The 24745-nt window shown below is 50.2% G+C and overlaps 1 protein-coding gene and 1 long non-coding RNA gene across 2 annotated transcripts; both read right to left on the bottom strand.

Moving 5' to 3' along the window:
• Positions 1 to 1106: 1106 nt before the first annotated feature.
• DUSP7 (dual specificity phosphatase 7) lies at positions 1107 to 9354 on the bottom strand. The gene is made up of 3 exons (XM_085072831.1): positions 8699 to 9354; positions 5992 to 6420; positions 1107 to 3493 (listed from the first exon to the last, which is right to left on the bottom strand). Exons 1-3 carry the CDS (start codon positions 9108 to 9110, stop codon positions 3186 to 3188), a joined length of 1149 nt encoding a protein of 382 aa, XP_084928957.1. The 5' UTR covers positions 9111 to 9354; the 3' UTR covers positions 1107 to 3185.
• Positions 9355 to 9903: 549 nt separating this feature from the next.
• On the bottom strand, positions 9904 to 24148 carry LOC146431785 (uncharacterized). The gene is made up of 4 exons (XR_014854762.1): positions 22983 to 24148; positions 21823 to 21981; positions 20856 to 20984; positions 9904 to 11611 (listed from the first exon to the last, which is right to left on the bottom strand). It is a non-coding gene; the product is annotated as an uncharacterized LOC146431785 (long non-coding RNA).
• Between the last annotated feature and the right edge of the window lie 597 nt (positions 24149 to 24745).

Below are 24745 nucleotides of genomic sequence, written 5' to 3'. Positions count from 1 at the left end.
ACCTGACAAGCTGTTCTACACTCCTTCAGTGCACACCCAGCCTCCAGCACAGTTTCCCATCTTCCTCAAGAGCCCTACTCTACCATGTAATTACAGAGGAAAACCTAAAGGTCTTCTTTTTCCTGCATACCAGGTAGAGTTTTGTTTGTTTAGCCACAAACAGGCCTCTAAATCAATATATAGATCTCCATCATGGAGTCCAGGAGTAAACAAACTCATGTACACCCTCCCTTGGCTCCTGCTTCAGCCTCTACCTCCCCTCTGCACCCACCAGACTGAGTTGCTTCTGGAATAAACCTACTTGGTTTTGGTGCTCAGGCCCTAGGACTAGAAGCTGACATATACTCTGAGGAACTGAACAACTGAATTATCATTTAACTCCTTGCCATTCAGGTTAAAAAAAGGAATGCTGGGGAAAGCCCACTCCTGCTCAGTCTTGCCCAGCTGTAAGCAGAGTCACGGGGAGCCACAGCTCCCTTAGCTGGGTGGCACTCAGATGTTCAGAGCTACATTTCACCCTAAAGCATCCTCATCAGCCCCTCCAGATTTCCTGCAAACCATCCAAGGAGCATAGGGGGACACAGCACAGCCCATGCGCAACACACACCACACTCCCTTCCCCCAGCGATGCAGAAGGGGGCTCTGGCACTCCACGAGCCCCAGGATAAATCATCAGGTTGCCCACAAGCCCCTGACTTTTTGCTTTCCTACCAAAATAAAGTCTGCTAACACAACAGTTGTGGGCAAGGCCATGCCATGCCTTTGTAGGCCACGCTTAAACAGCAAACAAAAGTGTCTTTAGTTTATCTATTTATTTTTGGCACAGAGGAATGGCTGGGGTCAAAGCCAGTCCCATTCTCAAGCTGCTCTTTGTTCTCCAGTTTATCCAATACTCCCTATCCCTCTCCTCGCCCTCCCACCTCCCCCTCTCCATTTTACCACAGGTCTTAAAAATTAAGCTGTGCATGAAACCAAACACCACACTTGAACAGTGCCCAACAAATGCTCTCCATGGTCACAGAAGGATCCTAATCGACCATAAAAAAATGGATAAGAGCAGCATGCCCTTATACGGGCAGAGGCTAGACAAGCATCTGACACAAACATAATTTTTAAAGAAAAAATAATATTTATTTGCAATATAAACAAAGTCCCAATATTGGATCAGTATATATAGGGTCACTGATTTTCCTTCATAACTCAGAAAGCAGAACCATTCCTCACTAACAAGTTCTCATTTGTACTGATCAGAAGATGCATCTTATTTTTTATGTTTAAAGAATAAAGACCACTAACAGCACAGGAAGCCTTTACAAACCAGCTTAGCTGTAATGCAATACAGATGCACTGTCAAAAAATCCCTGAAAAAATAAATTCCTCCATGAGGTAAGATGCAATTAGGATCTCAATTTTCTCACTCGTAACCATACACCCATTCTCCCTTCCAATGACCACGATCCCAACATTGTGGCAAACAAAACCAAACAAACAAACAAAAAACAACCAGAAAACAAGAAACAGAAGCTCATTCCAACATTCTGATAACATCTTTAACAAAAAGAACAATTTCAGGATGTGACAGCGTCAAACATTCCTCCAGATGGAGTTTTTTTTTTATTATTTTTTCTTTTTCTTGAAAAAAGTACAAAAAACTGGATATTTAGAAAAAAATCCGTGGCTTTTTTTTTCAGTTACATGAGAGTTAAAGTGGACAGGGAGGGGGGAGAAAGGAGGGACTACATTGCAGCCAATAAAGAAATCTCCAAATCCGTTCTGCCCTCCTCCCAGAAATTATTACCACTTCCTCCCCTCCCAGCTTGGTAAAAGGAGTTTGCCAAACACTAGCCAGAAATACATACAAGTCTTCTCAGAATAGAAGGCACGGCATAAAGTTATTCGAAAGAGGAAGAAAAAAAATCAGAACCTCTGTTGAAAGCTCCAATCATCTCAGAATTTGCCAGTTAATATATATATTCATATATATATTTATATATATATATATAAAAATTCTCTGTTACAATGCTCTCCTCATCATTTCCACACCTCTTCACTCCCCTCACACGCTCCGTGCGTGATGATTGAGTTCCATCCCGCCACGCAATCCTCGCTCTGCTCCAGGCGCTCGCTGCATTCCCCCTCCACCCCGCACACGTGAGAAACAATCCAGTGTGCACAAGAAACACCAACATCGCAACTACCTTCTGGACTCCGGAAGCTGGAATGGTTTCGGGCCAGCTGGATGACGTTAAGTCAGTCAACAGGCAGCAGAGAATGAAGCCAGGCTCAGACATGCTTCTACCAACTCTGGAGGCTACAAGAGTTTTACCTCTGGCAATAGCAAACAGTGTTTTTGGCAGGGGTGGCATTAAAAAAAAGCTTGCGGCTTAGTCACCTTGGCTGAATCAGTGCAGAGTTTGTGATTGTGAGTGCAGGAGTGGTGAAGGGGTTGCGTTTAAGCCCAACTGGCCTTCACACATAACAAAGCTTCCTACCAGATGCTAACAACAACAGCAGCAGCATGTATCTCTCTCTGGAGTACCCAGTAATATGCCAGGACATACCAAGGCTTCACAAAGTGTGCAAAATGCATTTGGTCAATATAAACATTTGATTAAAAAAAATAATAAATGATCAAACAAGAAACAGAATAAAATACTGGTTTTGCAACCTCGTCTGTACAAACAGTCAAGAACTTACATATTTAAAAAGAGTTTGAACCCAAAGCTCGAGTAAGATCTACCTTTTCTTATTTTTTTTTTTAAATCAAAAAAAGTAAACTTGGGTTTTAAAACAGTCTTGGCCCAACACCTTTTGTTCAAGGTTTCCAAGTGCATAAATCTCCTCATTTTCCACAGCAAGCTAACCCCTGGTAGCTCTTCACATGTGTGCGTGTTCTGACAGTCCCAATGCACCCAGGAAAGCGGTTATTGCCGGTGACAGCTGCGTTCGAAACGCTGTAACATCGCCCCTGTTAAATAACCCCCTGTAAAAACACTACCTCTTCAAACCACTTGGATCAGGATACTACTGAGCGGCATTAGCCTTCATAAAGCAGCGATCAGGCACCTCTGCCCAGAGAAGCTACTCATCTCAGAGCTGCCTGGCAAGACAGATATTTTCGTTAGAGTTGAAATACTCAAGAGAAGCGATTCGATGCTCAAGTTCCCGACCAGGCAGCATCCTCTTCATGTGGACTCCAGAGTGTTCAGCTGGAACAGGTTGTGGTTAGTGGGGGTGGTGAAATAGAGCTGTTCACTGGGTGAGCGGTTGTCACAGGGGCTGTTGAGTCCCAGAGTCCTCTCAAAGTCCAGGAGCTGGCCCATGAAGTTAAAGTTTGGGGAAATGTTGGATTTTTTCCTTTTCACAAAGTCATAGGCATCGTTCAGGGACAAGTTGAGTTTTTGCATCAAGTAGGCGACAGTGACTGTTACGGACCGGCTGATGCCAGCGAGGCAGTGAACAAGGATCCCACACTTCTTGGAACGGGCCTCATCTGAAACAAGACAAGGGGAAGGGGGAGTCTATTATTCTGCACCAAAAACACGTGGCTTTGGAGCAGGGCCAGGTGGCAGCTGCAAGCTCCTAGGACCAGGATGACTGCCAGAACTGGATCCCCTGCCCCTTGTGACACCATTCCATGTCCCTTTGACACCCACATCTCTCCCCACAGGGCTCCTGAGATATTCCTGCTGCATGGCAAAGCTGCACATCCCCAGTAAGGCCAAGCACCTCACATGCTTGAGAAGTATGAATCGAGTTTAGCAACACATCCCTTGCCTAGGGAGCATCGGTACCCTCTATTCAGAGACTGGAGTAACCCACAGAAGGTAGATGGAGCTGAACACAACAGCTCCAGGGAGATGCTGGTCGCTGGGCACAGCACACCCATCTCAACACCAACTCAACCAGGCAAGGCTGTGCACTCAGGACAAGGCTGCAGCACAGCAGCACACGAGCTATTCTCTTCTGCTGTTCTTGTCCTCCTTCCATTAGAAAGTTACATGAATGCAGCCAATGCCAATTTAAGCAGAGTCTGAAGTGCAGGAACTTCCCTTATTGTGAAATTGTTCTCTAGGATCGGCAGAAATGCACTTCACTACAAATGCACGCTTGTGTTGGAGGAGACTCTCAGGATGAATGGTAGCGGGAAGCAGGAATGCAGGCTGGACCAAAAAATGGCGAGAGAACAGCAGCAAAATTTCCCCTCCCTTGCCACCGATTGAAAAGCACACACACACTCATTGTTTCTTGCACAGCCGGAACAGCGTGATCCCTTTATGAATTGACATCTCAGTGCTGAAAGAGGGACACGCCACTGAGAGCACTGAATGCACGCAAGTACCCAGCACTGCTTTTACTTCTGGGCAGCCCTATTTGAAGTCAGTCATTTGACTGAGAGCTTGGTGGGGTGCAAAAAGGTGGCAGGAGAAAGAGGATCCTCAGGCAAAGCTGGAGGTAAGAGACACTCTGGCACCGTAAGTGCTGGGAAGGGCAAAGAAGATGCAGGCAAAACAAAAATCCAGACCCAAGCCACAACAGGTTTTCTGCCCAGCCTCCAAAACCAGGCAAGAATTTCCAGTAGGGTGGGCAATCACCACCCAGTGTACCCAGCCCTCCCCTCAGGCTCTCCCCTTCAACATTTTTCCAGACATTTTTGCCTCTCATCTGACCTGCACGGCATTTCTTGGGTGTTTGGTTTTAGAGTGAGGTAATCCTCCATTTCCTGTCATTAACTGGAAAGCACAAGCTTGGTGTTCACAGAGCCATCGGCTGACTGGAGCAGACAGATCCGAAATGCCACATGTCAGCAGGGACACTGTACCTCACCCCTGACGTTTGACACCGTGCTTGTGCAGGAAGTGCAGATGGGACATCAGACAGGTCCCTGTTGCCACACTGAAGCAGCGGCTTCTGACCACAGTCGTGTTACTGGAGGCCAGAAGCTGTAGTGTGGGAACCAGGGCTTCTGACAGCTGAAGAGCAGCCAAGGATCCACCACTGCTCTGCCCTGTTTCAGGCCTTATAGCACAGCACAAGCCATAGCGTCTGATATGGGCAGTACTGAAAGGGGCTGCCTTCAATCTGCAGGTAAAGGTCACCCTCTCCTTTACCTATACAAGTGTTTTTAATCAGACATGAAACTATGGGGCTTTTAATAGTTAATGGTGATATTACTGTCTGTGCCATTCACCCCCATAAAACAGAGCTGATTAGGCTAATGACCATCATGAGCAAACAGCACAGGTCAGGCTGGAAGTGTACATTCCTGTTCAGCCCAACGCACACTTCCCACAGAATAAGAAGCAATTCTCAAAGTCAAGGCTGGCCTGACAGACTTTCCTTCCTGAACCCCACCACCACCAGCCAAAACTATCACAGGGGCTGTCTGCAGAGCAGTTTTTCCATCCGAACTCTGCAGTATAATTACAATCACTAACTCATTGTGTTGACACTTACCTTAGGAGAAGTATCCATACAAGGAGTTAGTTATGCTAGGGTGACTTACAGCAGGATCCCAACTAGACTAGCAAATCCCCTTGGGAAAAGAAAACATGTGCACACACACACACACTCCCCAATTTTAACCACATTTGGGGCTAAGGAATTGCTAGTACCACTCACACTAATGCAGCTCCCATCAACACTCATCCCCCGAGCAGAGCACACAAAGGAGCTTCCCGCTGCCTGGGTTCAGCCATTTCACACCCCTGCAAATCCCCACACAAAAGAGAGACACAGCGAGGCCAGTCCGACCACTTGCAGGTAGTTCAGATGAGGTGCTGCAAGACAGCTGAATTTTGGAAGGGGAGGCCTCCCTGAACCTAGCCAGGTGACAAGCACCAGAAGTGCCACCTCACAGTGTGACACTTGGCTGCTAAGCTGATGCTGTGCCCCAGAGAGGTGAGGCTGGAGACAGCAGGAGCCCTGGGAAGTGGCACACCACATTCCCAAGCAGTGAGTATGAAAAGAGATGTTCTGCCAACTACCTACCAATGAAAGCAATGGCCTCGGGAAAGAACTGCGAGAGGTTCTGGCTCCAGTGATCTGAGATGGGGATCTGCTTGTACTTGAACTCTCCATCATGCTCAAACATGTTTGGCAGATTAGGAGTCACATTCAGGATGTATTTAATGCCATATTTGCCCAGGACATCCAAGTTGGTCGAATCTTTGGCACAGCCCAGGTACAGGTAAGGTAGGATCTGGACCGGAAAGGCAGGCTGATTGTTAGGGATGGGGCTCCCGTCCGACTCCGTGGCACTGCTGGGCTCCCTGTCGGATTCGCCATCCGAGCAGTCGGAACTTATCCGCAGCCCTCCCAGGCCAAGGACCGATGATGGGGGAGAGTTGCTGGGTGAGGAGCTGTCAAGGTTTGTCTCGCAGTGCTCAGAATATTCAGTCTGAAACTTGTTAAAGCCACCTGGGAAGGGGGAAGGAGAGAGGGAAGGGGAGAGGCAGAGAGAAAAGAGAAAAAGGTTTATTCCTCAGAATGGGAAATCCTTCTACCTGTGAATACACGTATGTTACTCAGAAACTCTTTACCAGCAAGAAGTTGGTATCCCTTCACCTTCACACCAAGAAAGGCATCTTCCTGTTCCCTCATCTTCCCTGGGCAGACTGATACTAAGTAAACAGGTCCTAGGAGACCAAAAAATGGTCCTTACAAAGTTCAATATTGCTTGAGAAAAACAGGGGCCAATTCTCAGCCATAAAAGAAAGAAACATCCAAAAAGAAAATCAGTGTCAAGACACAATCTTGCCTTGTTTAGCTTCTCAAAAACATGGGTCTGGGGCAGTTTAGGCAAGAGCTTTTATGCCACTTAGACAGAAAAGTACAAAACAATCCATGTCTGAAAAGACAGATCAAGGACAACCACCACATACTCACCCCAGGCACTAAAACTCAATGAAATAATTGATCTCCAAGCAGGAAAAAAGACCCTAAGTTTTGCACAGAGTGATCCTCACAACTATTTTATCACTATAAATAGGTTTTGCAACAGAGCAGTGTCACAGGGTTGTTCTTCACTCAAACCACAGCAGAAACACAGAGGAATGGGATCCTTCACATCTGCCCCTAAGTATTTTCTTCTAGCTCTTCAGCTCAGCAGATTGGGAAGGAAGGCAGAGGCGGGGAAGCAAAATCCCCACCGATCTACCTCCTTTCCAAGCACTATTAAAGCGGAGCTCAGCCATCGGGATCCGACACTGACAAATAGTTTAATTAGAAAGGGCTCCTGGAAACTTCGTTAGTGGGTTCGGTGGTTGTGGCGGGGTCACTGAGCAGGACAGACAGCTCCTGCCACATCCATTCATGAAAAAGGCTCGTCCTCGCCCTCCTCCTCCCCCCGCGCCGCCAGACAGCGCCGAGGAGCCATTTTGGAATTTTAATTGGAAACATTTCCCACTGAGGCTCCCGGAAAAAGGCAGAGAAAGGGGCTCAGCTCCTCCCCTGCCCATCGGGGAGAGCTTAGGAGTAACTTCAAAGCCGCTCCTTCCTGCTTAGGGATGAGGACGACGGGGAGAGAAGCAGGAATGCAAAGCGAGGGAGCAACGGAGCCCAGGGGGGAAACCCAAAACCGGGATGGGATGATGGATGGGAGATTCGCCCACAGGCAGGGACTGGAGAGTCGAGGGGGAATGAGATCAACCCCTGTGCTGGCCCCCCACCATGTTTGCGAAGGAAGCTTGTACGGGCTGCGCGGCCCTAAGGGCTGGTCCCTAGATACCTGTCTGTCCCCCTGCCACCCCACCCCGCTACCAGAGGCTTCTCCGGCTCCCCAAAAAGGGTCAGTCAAGGAACAGCCGTGTTGTTTAAAGAGCCGCAAGCGGCAACTTTCTTGACCACTCTCCCCCACACACGCTCCCCCGCTCTCCTGTTATTCCTGCCTCAAACCCGCCACCCAGCGACCGCACTGGGAGCACTAGAAGGATGGGAAGGGTCCCAGCAGCCCAGCTGTGGACTGAGCAGCGATCTTTCAAAATGGCCAAAAAATCCCCCCAAAACCAAACCCCTCAGAGCACCGCCAGCCCTCAAGAAGTGGTGTGTGCGGGGCTCGGCTCCCCCGCAGCGCAGCTCCCCGCTCCCCATCGCCCTGCCCCGGGGGAGCAGCCGGGCTGCCCCCTCTCAGACCCGCCGCACTGCCTAGCAAAGGGGGAGGAAACCCCAAGCGCTCGCTTTTCGGTTATGGACTGAGGTAAAATAAAAGTATGGGAGGGCTCTCCTGCCCCTCAAAATCCGGCCATCGCTTCCGGAGGGGCTGGAAAGGAGCTTGGCGCCGGCGTGGGGAACCCTCGAAAAGCTCCCTCCGGGGAGCGGAGGCGATGGGCACCCGGCGCTGCCCAGCCAGGGTCGGCTTAGGACGGGGCAGCGCTGGAAGCGCTGGGGCTGGGGGGCTCCTCCCGCCGCTACCGGGGACGCGACGCAGGAAGAAGCGGGGCGCTCCCGGCCGCTTCCAGCCTGCGACCATTTTGTGCGGGGGATTAAAGCGGGATGCAGAGGAGGAGGAAAAAAAATACAGAGAAAAAAAATCAGGCAGAGGGGATAAGGGAAGGAAGCAAAACAAGCCAGCCACCTCCGTCCGGCCAGGGGATGGGCACTCCGGGGATGCAGCGGCCGGCCAGGGGCTGCGCAGGGGGACACGGACAAGGGCTGCGGGAGCGGGACGGGGCTGGAGGGAGGGCGAGCGGCACCTCACCTTTCAGGTAATAGGCTTTGCAGCCGTCATCGCGCAGCTTCTGGAGCAGAAGCCCCAGCACGGAGGTGGCGGCGCCGCTGTCCTGCCAGTCGGCGGTGGCCTCGTCGTAGAGCAGCACGGTGTCGGCCTTGCAGCGCTTGACGAAGCGCTCCTTGTCCTCGTGGTTGGGGATGATGGAGCGGATGGGCAGGTTGCCCTTCTTGAGGCGGCGCAGCATGAGCCCAGGGATGGCCAGGTTGATGGCCGTCTCGATGTGCGAGCTCTCGAAGAGCTCGTGGGGGCGGCAGTCGAGCAGCAGCAGCGAGCGGCCGCCGCCCGACTCCAGCTCCTCCTGCAGCCACTCCGCGCTCTTGCACGGCATCGCCGCAGCCATGGGCGCCCGCGGGGAGCTCCCCCAGACCTGCGTTTTCATGGGGCTAGGCAGCGGCGGCCGCCAGCGCCCGGCCCGCCGGCCACCCACGCGGCGTCCGGACGCGGCCCCGCTCCGCTGGGTCGGTCTCTCGCTGCGCCGGACGCGGCTCCGCTCGGCACGGCCGTGGGTGCGCGGTGTCTGCGGCCCGGAGAGCGGCGGCCCCCGCTCTGCCCTACGCGCTGCGCCCCATCCCGGCGGCCTCAATTAAAGCGGGGCTTCGCCGGCGGCTCGGCGTGTCATGCCGGGAGGCGGGGCGGCGGCGGGGCCGAGCGGCTCAGCCCCGCCCGGCGCGGCGCGGAGCGGCCGGAGCGCTGCGGGCGGCACCGCGCACACGCACCGAGCGCCGGCCCCGCCCCGCCGCGCGGCCGCGCCCCCGCAGCCAATCGGGAGCGGCGGGGGGAGCGGGGCAGCCCGATATGGGCAGGGGCGGGGCCGCGCGGGGGCAGAGCGCGGGAAGGGCTGCGGGGTGCGCGGAGCCTCCGGGCGCGTCCCGCCCCGGCCGAGCTCCCCCGGACCCTCTGCACCCCTCTGCACCTCTCCGCACCCCTCCGCCGGGCTGCAGGCTAAAGTTTAACAGAAAGGTCAGGCGGTGAAGTGACCCAGTCCACGGGCCGGGTGTGGAGGCCCGCGTGAGTTTTGAGTGGGTCGTGCCCAGCCCCGTTTGGTCTTTGACAGGAACTCACAGTTCCAAAATAAAATCGACTGAGACTCATTAAACCTCCGCATTCCCTTTCGTTGTCTGAACAAGCTGCAACATAGATGTTTTTATCCGTACATCCTTGTTTATTTTTAGAGTATCTTCCCTGTTGGTATCCACTACTATAAATACAAACTTTTTGTTCTGCAACACTAACATTTCAAGACAGGAATGTAACTGGAGGCACCCTTCGGTTTCCTTCTATTTTTTTACATTCCTTTTCATGTGAATCAGTCCTCTGGTAGCAGAAGTTTTCCGTGCCTCACACAAACTGTTCCTGTTACAAAATAGATCTGATCTTTCTCTTTTTAATGAGCAGGATGACATTAAAAATGTGATTCTGTATGAGCCACTTCTACTGCAGTCTATTTTCACCATACAGGCAGTCAAACATTGGTGGATTGCTCAGAGAGGTTGTGCAATCTCCATCCTCGCTGGTTTTCAAGATCCCACTAAATGCATCCCCAGGTAACCTGGCCTGACTGCAGGGCTGACCCAGCTTTCAGCCAGAGGTTTGACTGGAGCTCTCCTGTCGTCTCTTCTCAGCTGGGTTATCCTACAAGCCCTTACTCTCCAAATTCTTGTGACCCTGAGTGGGGGGGAACCATTCCTCCCCAGTTTGGAACAGATAAGCCATTCCTTTTTTTTTCTCTCTTAACTTCTCATCTCTTTAGCCTCTTACTGTAAACTTTGTCAGCAACCACTGTTTGAAGAGAAGAGGCAGGGTCTGTTTCACCAGCAGATTCCCATGCTCAGCAACTGGACTAGGTCTCCTCACGTTTTTTTCCCAGCTGGCTGAATTTCAAGAACTGGGCTGTACCTTGTGTAACAGGAAAGATTTTGCTCTTAAAACACTCCCCCACACACCAACAAACACGTGCACACGCTGAATCTTAGTTGTAATGTTGTTGGAAACTGTGCTGTTCAAACGACATTGTCTCGAGGCAAAACATCAGATTGATTTGTATTTGAAGACACTTTTCTTCCGGTCAAAATCTGCTTTTCTCAAAGCCAAGATCTACTAATGAAACCATTACAGAGCCACTGTCTCCCCAGTGGTCTTTTATATACCCTCAACACATAAAATATCCCAAGGGGGCTGTATTCCTGTGCCTTAAAAGCAGCACTCAGATACACAGGGGTCCCTGCCTCCTTTTAGTCTAATTCCTAAGTCTAGATCTTAATGAAAATACCAACTTAAAACATCATTTGAGCACATGCTTAACTTTGAGCACAACAACCATCTCATTGCAAAACACTCCGTGATTTCAGCAGGACCAAGCTCTGAACCATTCATGGATTTCATTGGCATCAGCAAAATAAATGTCTTGTTCTACATCGCTTTTTTTTGTGACTCAAGTGTGCCCAAGAAAGCGGAACAGCAGAAGCTGTCCACTTCCCCTTGCCCAGTTTATTTTTACCACTGGTTGCTGTGGGAAGCTATTGTGATTCAGTGTGGCAGTAGGAAGTTCCTAACACTGCTCTTTGCAGCAGAGGATGTTGAGGTTCTTATGCAAGCCACAGGCAGTGAAAATAGCTGACCTTTCAGAATGTTTATCGAAGCACCTTCAATTCAAAAGGGGAACAGCAGCGGCTTGTGCAAAGAACGAAAATCTGGGTCTAAAGTCCCTGTTGTGCTGAAAACAGCTCAGAAATCTTACGGGGATCCTTCCTGGTGGTGCAAGAGAGGCAGATGGAACCGCTGGCATGTGGTCCTGTGAAACCAGAAGAGAAATGTTTCACCTCCATTCTGCGGTCGCATCAGCAACCACATAAGTTTCGGCACAGGCTCCAGACGCATCACCTGCGGAGGCAAGACCAGATTTCACCCTGAGAAGGGTGAAAGCAAAATATTGTCACTTAACAGCAGCGTGACATCCTCTGCCTGCCCAGCCAGGACCTGAGGGATATTGGAAGAGCTTCCCCTCGCTTCTCCCTGCTCCGGGTTCTCAGGGGTTCGGGCCATCCTGGTGAATGCCCCTGCCAGCCCGCAGGCAGGGCGGGCACAGGCGAGGGGCAGCGCTCGGTGCCAGCCCGTCGCCGTGCTGCCCTCTGGAGTCAGCGGCCCCAAAGTGCGCCTCAGCCAAAGGCACCATCCTGCCAGGCTCCGCGGACTCACAGCCAGAGGGGTTTCTCCCGTCGGAGAACAAATGCCTGCTGTGCAGAGAGCTGTGGGCATTCCCCCAAATCCCCTCCCATGGAGAAGGCATCTCGACCCCACAAGATTTCCTGAGACATGGCTTGCAGGCTGGCGTCAGGACATGGTGTGCCAGCACCTCCTTCAGCCCAGAGGGGCAGGCAGGGGCTCAGGGATCTTGGTGGTGTTTGTTTCCCCCTGTGTGATGTTTTGCTGACAGGCAGATGATCAACACATGTCCAGAAATGGGCAGCTTCCAGCTCAGTTCCCAAAAGTCCCAAGTGCTTGTGAAAAGGACAGCACAAAGTGATAACCACTTTACATGTGGATTCATAAAATCACAGAATATCCTGAGTTGGAAGGGACCAACAAGTATTACTGAATGCAGCTTCTAGTTCTGCACAGGACCATCCCAAGAATCCCACCCTATGCCTGAAAGCATTGTTCAAACACTTCTTGAACTCTGGCAGGTTTGGTGCTGTGACCTCTGCTGTGGGGAGCCTGGGGATTGCCATTGTCCCCATGCCATATGACCAGACTCGACTCCGGGTTTCTAACATGGGCTGTGTGCATCTTTCTGGTTGTTCTTCTGCTGCGGAAAGACTCTCTCCTCCAACAGTCTTTCTACTGCACAGTCCAGTGCAGTGACCAGTTAACTTCCCCTTGCCCACACCCCTATCTTGCTGGCTTGGCTTCAGACTGCTTTTGTCTTCATCTGTCCCATCTCCCATGGTGCAGATGCCATCTCAGATTCCTCATTTCCATCACCATCACCTCTCTTTTCCCTGATTCTCTGACAGCAGAGCCCACAGGCTGTTTTGATGTTTTAGAAACAAAGACCATGAGTCATGGCAAAACACAAGGTAAGTGCATCCTTAGCAGACGTCTGCCCAAAACCCACTCAAGGCCCTGGCAGCTCCTGTGGTGGCATCACTCCCAAGGATGTGACAGACCCTGCTTTGAGCCAAGGGAAGAGGCAAGATGTGAGTAAAGGGCAGAAGGGGTCACACCACAAGGGGATGCATAGTACTACCTACAGCTTAGGCGAGGGCCGGGGTTCCTAAGGATTTGAAGAGTAAAGCAAATTAGAAGCTGGTCAGAAGTTAATATGTATTTTCTTCTTTAAAATGAACCTCTGGAAACATGCACTTTCTCCACAACATTTCACCCCCAAAGGATTTTCCTTCCAGTCTCTCCCCAGGCAAATCTGGGCTGTAGCAGCTAAACCTTCCTAGAACTTACATTCTCACTGTTCATCAGCTGTTTGCTACATCTAATAAGAGGTATCAGGCATGATTTGTGGCCCAGATACCAACCCATAAAACTATTAAGCTCCTTCTAGAAGGAGTCTTCACCTGTCCCAGGTACCTGTGGTCAAATATCCATCCAGGAAGCACCTTCCTGGCAGCTTAATGCTGGGCTGGCAGCTCAAAGCAGTATTCTGTGAGCAGGATTTCAGCTGGGAATTAGCTCAGGTAACCTGGGCCCCCAGGCCAGCTTCTGTTTTGCTCTGTGATGTTGAGTGAAATCACAGTTTTCTGTACTGCACTCTTTCCATCTGTAGAATGGGGCTGATACCTCCCATCACCTTTGCAAGCGTTTGGGTGCTAAGGAACCAGGCAGGTGGGCTGGTGTGATGTTAACATCCTCTTGCAGCACTGAATTTCTAGGACTGAATCACTTTTTTCTATCTTTAAATTTTTTTTTAAAGACTTTTTATTTAACTTCAGCTTCCCTTTCTTATTGAGGAGTAGGAGTTATTTTGTCAGGAGAGGGCACTTGTTGATGGTTTATCCCATGTTTCATTAATGCATGCAAGAGGTTAACTCCTGGTAGAGAAACAGATGCAAGGTTTTAACAGGGAAAGAAAAAGCCCCAATTTTACTTTCTACTCCTGCACTAATTTGTGACTATTTTTATCAATGTTAACACTGAGCCAGGGTAAAAATACTCCCTAGAAAGTTTAGAATTTACATTTGTCTTCATATATATTCAGCAGAAATCCAGCTCCCCAGCCTCCGCACTGCCTAATCTGGACTCATTAACTTCACCCGCCCCCGAGAAAAATGTCAGATGACTTTGGCCTGGCGAAGCCCTTCACCCACAAACACTCAGCAGGAGGGTCCAAGTCTCCTGCTTGCAGCAAACCATCCCTGTGGAGCATCAGCTCTGGCAGTGCAGGCACCCAGCTCAGCCATGGAAACAGATTCAGCCTTCCTACCACAGCTCTGCCTCAGGGCAAAGTCTCCATCAGCTCCATCCCGAGGGGGATGCTGAGCCCTGGAAGCATCTTCTTCAAGGCAAGGCAGATGGATGGAGGCTTGGAAAGAAGCACCACAAGGAGAAACCTTTGTGGAGCATCTTGTGAAGCACAAGGCAGCCACAAGCACGTGAAACTGGCATCACCAGGTCCTGGGATGGTACCATTTTTCTTCTATTACATGGGCATAACATTGACTCCGTGAGCTGCCCTTTTCCTGCATAGCTAGAGAATTTCATGTCAATATGTCAATGAACTCTGCTCCCAAGACAACAAAATTGTTCTCTGACATGTTCCTGCAGAAGAAGCAAACCATCCCCTCCTGTGCAAAAGCCAGAAGGCAGGTGCAGTGTCTGGGCAGCCTGGGGCAGTTACCATCTCACAGTGGTCACAGCAGCCCAGAGGGGCTGAAGCTGGAGGTTCCTCTGAGGAATGTCCAGTCCAGCTCACGTCTCACAGCAACATCTCTTAGGGCAAGTACTACACTTATTATTTGGTATCCCAGTATCTCCAAGGATGGAGACTCGACACCTCCAGGTAACCTGTTTCAGTAGTTGACTACCCTCATGGTGAAAGAGTGAACTGACATGTCCTATATTTCAATTTGTTCCCATTACCCTCACTGGCCATGCAAGAAAAGTCTGGCTCCATCTTCAGGGTTTGAGGAAACCCCTGCATTTTTATGGAAAGCGATATGCTTTCTGTGAAAGCCAGGAGAGAAAGGGGGCTCATGTTTACGCAGGAGCCATGAGCCCAGGGCCTCCACCAGCAAGGAAGGGCAGCTCCAATCTAATTAAACTGGGAAAACATCCTTGAGCAACACCATTTCCCTTCTTCCCTGCACCACTTCCTGGGCTCCAGGCTCTTCCCAGAGGAAGAACTGGAGAATATTTAAAATTATTTATCCTTTTAGCAGTGTGTTTTAAATGAGCAGGTCTGGAAGCTGTGTGTCACCACCCTTGGAAAATCCTCCCCTGCAGAGGACCAGAGGAGGGGCAAGCTCCAATGCTCCTTATGGCATTAGACCCTCCAGAGTCTGTCACTGCAATGATGGAGTAGGTCAGGATATTTATGGAACTTAAGATGCCAATAACTCTCAACTGGCTGAGGCATATGTTGGACACAGACTGCACAGCGTGGAGTTGAACACACACCTCCATACCCCACTTATAAACATTCCTCCTTTTCTATGCCAGAAAAGTCCTTCCTCCTTAGAAAAGAGTCAGGCAATGAGGGATGGCCAAAGACATGGAGTGCAGCACCTGCTGGTGCTATCTGAGTAGCTGCCCTTGCCTCTGCTTGGCTCCATCTCCTCCCTGGCTCTGCAGATCCGGCACCTTGCCGCCCCGCACACGTCAGCTCCTCAGCAGCTTCTCCCAGGCGCACAGGCTGTTTTCAAGAAGCAATTTCCTGCAGAGAAAGATTTTCTTCCAAGGAGCCTAAGTGGGGAGCTTCCTGGTGCAAGCTTTTCACAGGAAACCATTGTGAAAGCAGCTTCGCCACCCACCAGGAAGGGCTGTCCCTGAGCAGGCTGCACCCAGCTCTGTGTCCCCAGCCTAACCTCCCTGTACATGTCCAGGGGTGAGTTTTGTGACCCTCACTCATGTCCCCCAAGCTGCTGCTGGAGCACTGGCTTGGGGCAGGAGAAGAAGCCGAGTGGTTAAGATCTGAAATGGCTGCAGGCAGTGCAAAGCCTCTCAGGGAAGGTGCTGCATGGCCTTTCCAGTGGGAGAAGGAAAGAGAAGCTCAGAGGAGACATAAAACTTCACCAAGCTTTGGCTTACCAGCCTTTCATTCTCCCTCTTCACTATGCTGCTGAGTTTGATTTCAAGCAGGGCCACCAACGACCAGAACAGGCCTCTCCCCACACGGAGCTGGGTGGTCGCTGCTCCTCAGCCTGGTCCTGGAAAACACCTGGGTGCTCCTCGGAAATGCAAACCCAGCCAGGACTTCTCCCCACTGCTGAAAGGGTGGAGCCAGGGCAGTCCCAGTGGCTTTGGCAGCACTGCCTGGGATTTACACTGTGACACATCAGAGGCAGCCTGAGCACTGTGGCAGTGCCCCCCAGCCCTGGCTATCAGAAACCCCAAAATGCACCAGTTAAACCCTCAGCTAACACAGACATTGGGGCAGCAGTTTGCACAGTACTGCTGCTTCTCACCATGGGTGGCTTAAAAGTCACTTATTGCTCATATCCTTTTATTCCAGTAAGCTGGGCAGGTCTCCCAGCCAGTGCATGTTCCCCACAACACTGCTTTTCATTCATGTAGTTGTTCTGACTTGAGTGTATTTGGTGGCTACGGATGGACAGGCAGCCCAGGCTCCTGCCCTGAGCTCTCAGCACCTCTGCTGTGGCAGCACTGCTTTCTCATGGAGAAGATCTGCTGGATATCTGTGAAGATGCTCTACTTCCAGAGGATTTTTCCTTGCTCCAAATTCTCTGGTTTTGCAACCCCTTACTGCAACTAAAACTGAACAACTCCCAAGAAGCCATTTCCGTGAAGCATTTCAGGAGCAAGGGGCTGGTTCCTCTTTCAGAGCATCAAAAAACTTCTCTTTTCCTACCAGTGTTAGCAATGTTCAGCTGAGTCCTGCTCTTTTTCCCCCAGAAAAATTTTGTTTCCAGGAAACAGGACTTTATTTTGAACACAAAGAATCTCTTGGGTCAATCTCTTTTTCACTTGCCTCAGATTTGGGGGTTTTTTATTTAATGTATTTTACAAAATTCCAATTTTCTGTGAATTCATTTAGCAATTCCTGTTGATCACTGTTCCAGCCAGCTTGACACTCTTGGGTACACTCACAAGTTTTGAATGCAAGAACATGACCCAGTACAGAGGGAACTGAACTGGGCCTCAGGGAAGAGTCTGGTCACTTCCCAACCCACCACTGGCTTAATTGTGTGATGCTGGGCAGGTCCCTTCCCTCTGTGTCCTGCTTCCCAAGCCTTGAAATGGGGTTAAAGTTCCTTCATGCAGCACTTTGCTGGACCTCAGAGTTGGCAAGAAGTATCTGAAACACTCACAAAGTGCCAATCCAGTTTCCACCAGTGGCAGCAGTGCTTGGTCAAAAAGGATGAATCAAAATCTCCTTCCTCCTTCTCCCCTGGCCTGCTGGCAATGCTCTTCTTAATCCAGCCCATGATGTTGCTGACTGTGAGAAAGCAGCATTGGCTCATGGTCAACTTGTCGTCCACCTCCCAGGCCTTTACCTGCAGAGTTGTTTTCCAGCTGGCTGGTTCTCTCTTTGTACTGGTGAGTGGAGTTATTCCTCCTTGGGGGCAGGGATTCATATTCCCTTTGTTGGACTCCATAAAGCTCCTCTTTTCACATTGAGATCCTTGTGAATGACACCCTGGAACGTGCAAAGCCAGGGGAGCAGGGAGAGCTCACAGCATTTAATAGCTCAAGTGGTGCAGCTTGGAGAAAAGGATGGGATTGGAGATATTGCTTCCCTTCTGACCACTGCCCACAACAGAGACGGGACACTGGCCTGGGGACACCCAGGGCACAAGGAAAGGGGGATCCTGAGAGCAGCTGGTGCCATCTCAACACTGTGCCTCTGTGTCACCATTCCTTCACTCACCGTCTGACAAGTAAGGAAGCAGCGCTCAGGGAAAGAGGTGACCAGGCAAATTTAAGCAAAGACATCCCAGGGAATGAGTCACCGGCTTTGCGTAAGAAGCCAGACTCGGCTCTGGAGGGAGAAGGGCAGCAGGAAAGAGGAACACTCCAGGAGACAGCTGCAGAATGATTAAAAGGCATTCACTTGGACCTTGCACTGAAGACCTCCCTGCGGTGGCAGCAGAGGTGTGAGAGCAGAGCCCTGGGTGTGCCTGCAGAGCAGCTGCTGCCCACGGGGATGAGCTCAACTCCTCAGGGTGGCTAATCCCAGAGCAGGAGAAATCACCCACCTATCCCAAGCTTTTCTTGGGAAAGGCTTGGCTCTGGTGGTGACATTTCTCATGGGAAATGTTTTATTTCCTTGAGAACCTCGGCTATTCAGGTCAACTAAAAGCTTTAGCACAGTGGCACCAGACACACTGAGCTGGTTGAGTCAGAAGGTAATTTCCAACACATGTAAGGCAACTTCCGAGGACCACAGTGCTTCATCACCATGTTTTCCTGGTGACAGCTTCAGTTGTTTCACTTCTAAGAATCAGCCTTTTGTTTACTGTTTTAGCTTATTTCCTCATGGAAAGCCTTTCATTTACTCCACAGCATTACCTGTAGCTTTTAATCCAAGCAGGTGGAAGAGGAACAGCTCTTCAGCAGCATGGCCGGTGTGCCAGAAATGTTAGGTTTTTTCAAGCTGTTCATAAAGATAACAAGAGATGAAAAGGTTCTGTCGGGAGGGAGATCTTCTCTAGTTGGAAAACATGAAATACAAGAGCACTGCTGTCTCTTCTGCTGGGGCTCTGGCATTTCTGATGTTATTGCTCCCAGGGTTTGCCCTATGGAGCAGATGCCCCAGAAGTGCAGCCAAGGTGGACAAGTGGATGGGAGTGAACCTGCCAAGGGACTCACACCCATCCTAGAGGGGCTGAAAAGCCTCAGAGAGAAGAAAATCTGGCTGGAGAAAAAATCTCAGAGTCCAGACTTGCTGGGTGAAAGGTGTTAGAAATGCAAATCATTAATTTAAAGAACTGGGCCAGGAACCAGGGGTGCCAGGCTGAGCTCTTATCTGCTGCATCAGCTGCGAGCCTGGCTCGAGATTTCAAAATAAAATTAGACTTGCAGTATATGTCTTTAAATATTTAAATTACTTTCAGTAATTCATATGGTGACATTTAAACAAAGTACACCAAGCAAACGGCTCCCAGTGCTAAAAGGAAATGTTTGCAGGTAATAATATTTAATTTAAGAGAGGACAGCTGATATCAAGGCAGAATCTTAATGCTAAATTCAACCTACATTTCTCTCTCAACCAAGCAGGGAAGAATAAATCCCCAGGCCTACAAATGGTTAAACATGCAGAGTGGTGTGATTGAAGTGCTAGTCCCAGACACCCCAAAGAGCTGTGAATTATGTGGGTGCCCAAGTATTTGCAGGATCAGGGCTGCTGTGCAGAGTAGCATTGTGGGCTCCCAGAGGTGGGGATAGGCAGCTGTGTGCTGGAAGGTGAGGACCATGGGGGCTTGGTGATACCAACCCCTCCTGCCACACTCACCTGCCCTCCCACATCCTTCCTGGGCCCTTTGCTGTGAGTCTGTTCCAGTAACTAAAGGGAAAATCCATCCTAGGTGCAAACAAGCAAAACTCAATGAAATCAACTCACACAGGCGGCTTCGCCGTGGTGCTGCCGGCCAATTTGGAGAGCTTAGCTGGGTCTGTTACATCAGTCACACTGGATTTCATAACATTAGACATTTCAATGAGGGTGACTCATTCTCTCTTGAAGTGTATTGTATGTATGAGCAAAGATGATTAACTTTTGCTGAATGGTATGATTTCTGGGATGGGAACTGCTATTAATTAGGAGCGGATCTCAGATGTTCACAAACCCTGTTTTCATGGCCTACTTTGTATATTTTTCTCCATTCTACTTGTTTTTTTAGCTCAGGATAAATATTAAAGTGCTCTTCCCTGCTATCTGGCACTAAAGCAGCCAGATGTCCAGCAAAGGCATCTGACTTTCATAGTCAGGCATGGCCCAGGGCTCAGTTCCTGTGGCCAAGCTTCAGCTACCTGCCCTAAAAAGATCAGTTTTCTCATTAAAAGCAAACAAAAGGGAGCTTCCAGCCAGCACAAGTGCAGCAGATAAAGTACCAAGAGAGGTAAAATAAGCACAAGTGGCTTAGAATGTAAAATCCAAAGAATTATCCTTCCTCATCCTCCCCCCAAATTTTTTTTATCCAAAGAAAGTTGTGAGCTTATGCTGATCTCGTGCTTCTGGCTGTTGAGTGTTGAGCTTTGGGGGTTAGCAACACCAAGGATCCTTAGGATAACAAGTTGGCCACGTTCAGGGAGAAAAACACCCTTTCAGCTGTACTGGCTGCAAAGCTGGACAATTCACCAGTGCTAGGGTCAGGGTTCTCTGTGGCTTCAACCACATCTGCAGAACCCAGCACTGTGGTCATGCAGGAAGTACTTAGAGAAATTAAGACCAGGCAGCTTGGAAAAGCCAAAGGAGGCAGGCTTGGGATGGGATGGAGTTGTCCTTCCCCACCCCAGGCAGTGCTGGGGGGATGCCAAGGAGCAGTCAGACTGAAGCTGGGGACCCAACAGGTCAGTGTTTAACAGCCAGACTGCTCAGTGGCATCTTGCCACCACCCAGCATCTCTGTCGGGATGACAAGGTCCCCTCCCATATCCAGCCTATCAGCTCCCTCTTTGCCCCATCCCATGGCACTGGCAGTGAGCAACACAACATCCCACAGAGCCAAACATTCCACCCTGCTCCAGCTCCATTGCTGGTGGCAGTAAAACAGTCCTGGGAATAGACAACCTGTGGTCAGTCTCTCTGCCTGGCCAGCAAGGAGCTGAAGGAAGTGACTTGTTCTTGGTTCCCGGTGAGACACCACCATGAAAGTCAACTGGGACTTCCAGAGAGAGAAAGGAAGGGTCACAGCTCAGCCTGGCATTCTACCAGCAAGGATGAGGTTCGTGTGCTTTGCCCAATACCCCATCTCCATGCCCCCTCCAGCACTTACAGCACTCCTCAAATGTCAGGCAGGGACTGTGGGCAGCAGTTACGCAAACAAAGGTCACTGGATCCGTGCTTTTCCCTTCCATCAGCTGAGGCTGCTTGAAGCTCCTGGGCACAGGCTGGAGAGCTGGTCCTGCTCCACAGCAGGCAGTGATGAGGACCATGAGCAAACACAAGAGAAGCAATTGTTTGTAGTTAATCGAGACAAGAAGAGATGGGTTTTTTTGATTAAAACTCAGGGCTGGGCATTTCAGCACAAATGGGGGGTGAGCAGTGAAACTGCCCATGAGGGTGGCCAGCCCCAGTCTGTGGGTGTTTGGAAAATTTGGGCCAGTGACCTGTTCTCCTCCCTCCTCCTGCTTGTCCCCAGGCAGTGAACAGAGGCAGCCAGCTTGGGGTGACCTGCTCTGGCTCAGGCACTGCTCCCAGGCTGGTGGCAGCACACCTGGAAGCACCTGCTGCCCAAGCTTCTCTGTAACCACCACAGCTCCCAGGCTTGCTCTTGAGAAGCTGGGAGGTGTGGGAGCATTAGAAGGCTTCTCCTTCCAGACTCAACAGTGAGGAATGTGCATTCGAAACAGAGATAGGGCTGGTTTCACTTCTCCTGCACACCAAACCCAACCATGAGTCTCTTTGAGATAAAATGGCATCTAGGGGTAGGAAAACCCCACAATTTGCCTAAATTTTTCACTCAAAAAATGCCACTGTCAGATCAAAGTGTGGATGTATGATTCCAGCACAAGTCTGGGATGTGTGAGCCACTGCCCAAACTCCAGGCGTGCAACAAAGGCTGAGCAACGCAACACCAAGGGTTTCCTTGGAGACTGACGCAGAAGGGGCTTCTCCTCCAAAGGCACTCACCAGGCAAAGAAACACCCTAAATCCCATCCCTACCAGGAGTGCCAGCAGGGCTCCTCGGCAGCACTGCAGGAAGGGGCAGCGCTGAGAGCCTGCAGGGGGGTTTTCCTCACCTCCGAGTAGTTTTCCTGTTGCGCAACACACTCGTGCTTCTAAAAATGTTTGCTGGAGCAACAGTCTCTAAGGCGATTTCCATAACAATGGGTGCACAAGAACGATCCATGCTGCTGGAGTGATTTGCTCACTCACACACTTGCTGAGGACTGGGCACGCTGCGATTCCAGCGGTGAGACCTTCACGTGAATGAGAGAAAAAGTCTATTTGACTGAATTGCTCCCAACAGCTGCTGGAAAGCTCTCCAGAGGCCCTGCTGTCCATTGCCCAGCTGAGCGGCACAGGCAGGGCTCTCTGCCTTGCCCAGGGGCACTGCCAGACCGCTGGAGTCTGCAGGCACTAAAAAATCCACAGCAAAGGTACAAAACCACAGAAAGTGCTTCCACACCTTTCCTCTGCTGTGTCACCACTGCCCAGCAAATGCCCACCCGTGCAGGCACCTGCAGAAGGGCAGGACCAGGGCCAGGCAGCAGCAGCTGCACTGACATCAGCCAAAGCTTCTGCTTCATCCGAGGCCTCAGTCCTTAAAAGGCCGTGAGTTTCACACAGCCCCCACGTGTTTCTCTTTTATCTCACAGTTCTGGGTGCTCAGCCCGAGCCAAAACCAACCAGGTTTGCTCCTTGCCCACATCTTTTCCAGCTGACCCATTAAAATCAATACTCAGCCACTGCCGCCAGTTTGAATCGCTCACATCCTGCCATTACAGCTTTGTTTAAATCCATGCAGAGCTCAACCTGTTGTCAGACAGACACTAATTTGTGTGTTTCTAATTATTTGTTTCCATCTTAAAACCTGTTTTTCAGCAGATTGCAGCTTTATTTTAATACATGCTTGGCTAGAGCTTGATATACTGGTTGCCAGTAACCTAGACACAAATGGGATTGCACTGCGCAGGGGGAGCAGGGGGAGAAAAGAGACTGAGTTAAACTGAATTAAGAGCTTGATCATAAAAATGAATTAAGCTAAATTGTGAAAACAGCAGCAGTGTTGCATTGCAGGAGATTGTTTCTATAGTCCTGTTTCTACCTCTCCAAATAGGATGAACTTCTGCATTTGCAAAAGGGCATTTGAAACATCTCCTTACACAAATGCTTTTGACTATGTCCTTTTTATGTGATTAAAGCTCTTAAACTTAGGGTTAATCCTTTTTATACTCACATGGTTGGTGTTAAAAATTAGCTCATCAGTGGATGACCAAACCAGGATCAATCTTCAACTGCTTTCCCAGGGTGTGAATGCAGACAGTCAGGCACTGTTCTCAGCCCCTTCATTCAACACCAACAGCTTTTTCCTCTTCCAGGAGCAGGCTGAGCCCTTTGTTTCTTGGTCATTTCCACACAAGTCTTCAGAGGGCAGGAGATGTAGCTGAGGTGCTGCTCTGAGGCAGCCAAGACTGCTGTGACACACCAGGCAGCACAACCAGTGCTCTGGCACCTGCCTTGCTTCATTCTCTCTCTGTAGCTCTTCTGTGCTGAGGATTTTGGGTCTCTAATCTAAAATGCAGTTTAGGAGACTGACTCTGAAGCAATTAAATCACAAGAAAACCATGGTATTTGCTGGCAAATGCTGATTTTTTAATGGAGGTTATGTTGTGCACAGCCCTGACTGAAGCTGCTTTCAACAGTCTCACTTTTGGCTTCTCCTCTCCAGCTCCCTGCCTTTCCCTGGGTAGGGAAAAACCCACCAAGAGCATCCCATAGACAAGAACGCTTCAGTTCCTCAGCCCAGGGGTTGTGAGTTGCCCACCAGGATAGACAGGAGCCAAATGAGGACTGGCAGAGTGCATGCAGCACATTGTCTCCCTGGCACAGCCTGGCCTTTGGTTGTCTCCACAGTCAGCCACAGAGGGAGAGTGAAACCCTTGTGCAGCTCTTCCCAGCAGTGAACACCCTCCAAGGACATTGATTTCTCTGCAGGCTTTTTGTCAGCAAAGGGCCTCAAAAGGCTGATGCAACCAGTGGGGTGTGAGGATGTACTTCCCAGGAGGAACTAACTGCCAGAGGGAATCAGGTTTTCTGCTGTCAGAAAGTGGCCTGGGACTTTGGAGGAGACACCCAGGTTGAGGGCACTGCCCAGAGCACCTGGTCCATCTTGCTGCTGGTGTGCAGAGGCCCAGCTGGGAGGCTGACAGTGTGCAGCATCTCCAGATGAGCACCACTGACCTCCTCCCTCTTGCAGATCTTGGACTCTGTGGGATACATGGCCCAAAGTGGTCACCCCATCAGTACCAAGTGGCATGGAGGTCACCTAGGAAAAGGCCTTTACCAGATCAGATTTTGGGGGTGGACTCCTGGTTTTGGTCTTTGCAGAGGAGCATCTCATCCAGATATCTGACATATGTCTGGATATCCAGACATAACCTGTCAGCTGAGCCAGTGGGAATGGAGAGGGTCCATCACCTCGTTGTTGTCCTTCCCTATTTCCACCCAAAGACATTTTTGGTGAGCTTCTACTCCTTTTTTTATGCTAAAAAGGAAAGAAAAGAGGAAGATACACACTTGATGTTAAGGAAATCTAACAGAGCATGCAGCAATCCAACTGCTCAGACACATATGCCTCCTTCCTTCTGCTCCATACCAGCAAGGCTGTGCCATATTTAGATCTGGCTCCATCTCTCACAAACTTGACCAACTGTTCCTCCACAGTGTCATCTTTTCTTGTTTACCCCCAAACTGTTTGCTGAAATCCTCAATTTGGTGAAGGGAAAATAATAATAATAATGCTTAAAAAGAAGGTTTTATTTTTAATGACAGGAAAAGCACTAAATGCCAAGAAAGGCAGATAGCAACAGTGGCGGGTAAAGAGGTCAAAAGATCCCTTGGTGAGTCATCATCTCCATCAGGGACCTCCCGTGTGAGGAGGCAGACATGTTTCCTAGAAATTGCTGTGCTGTGGTGTGGCCAGCCCCATGCTGGCTGCCA

The sequence above is a fragment of the Lichenostomus cassidix genome, chromosome 12, assembly GCF_008360975.1.
Source record: "Lichenostomus cassidix isolate B80296 chromosome 12, HeHo_3.0, whole genome shotgun sequence".
NCBI classification, from domain to species: domain Eukaryota; kingdom Metazoa; phylum Chordata; class Aves; order Passeriformes; family Meliphagidae; genus Lichenostomus; species Lichenostomus cassidix.
Note: the sequence above shows the minus strand (reverse complement) of the source record. Positions and strands in the feature narration are given on the sequence as shown.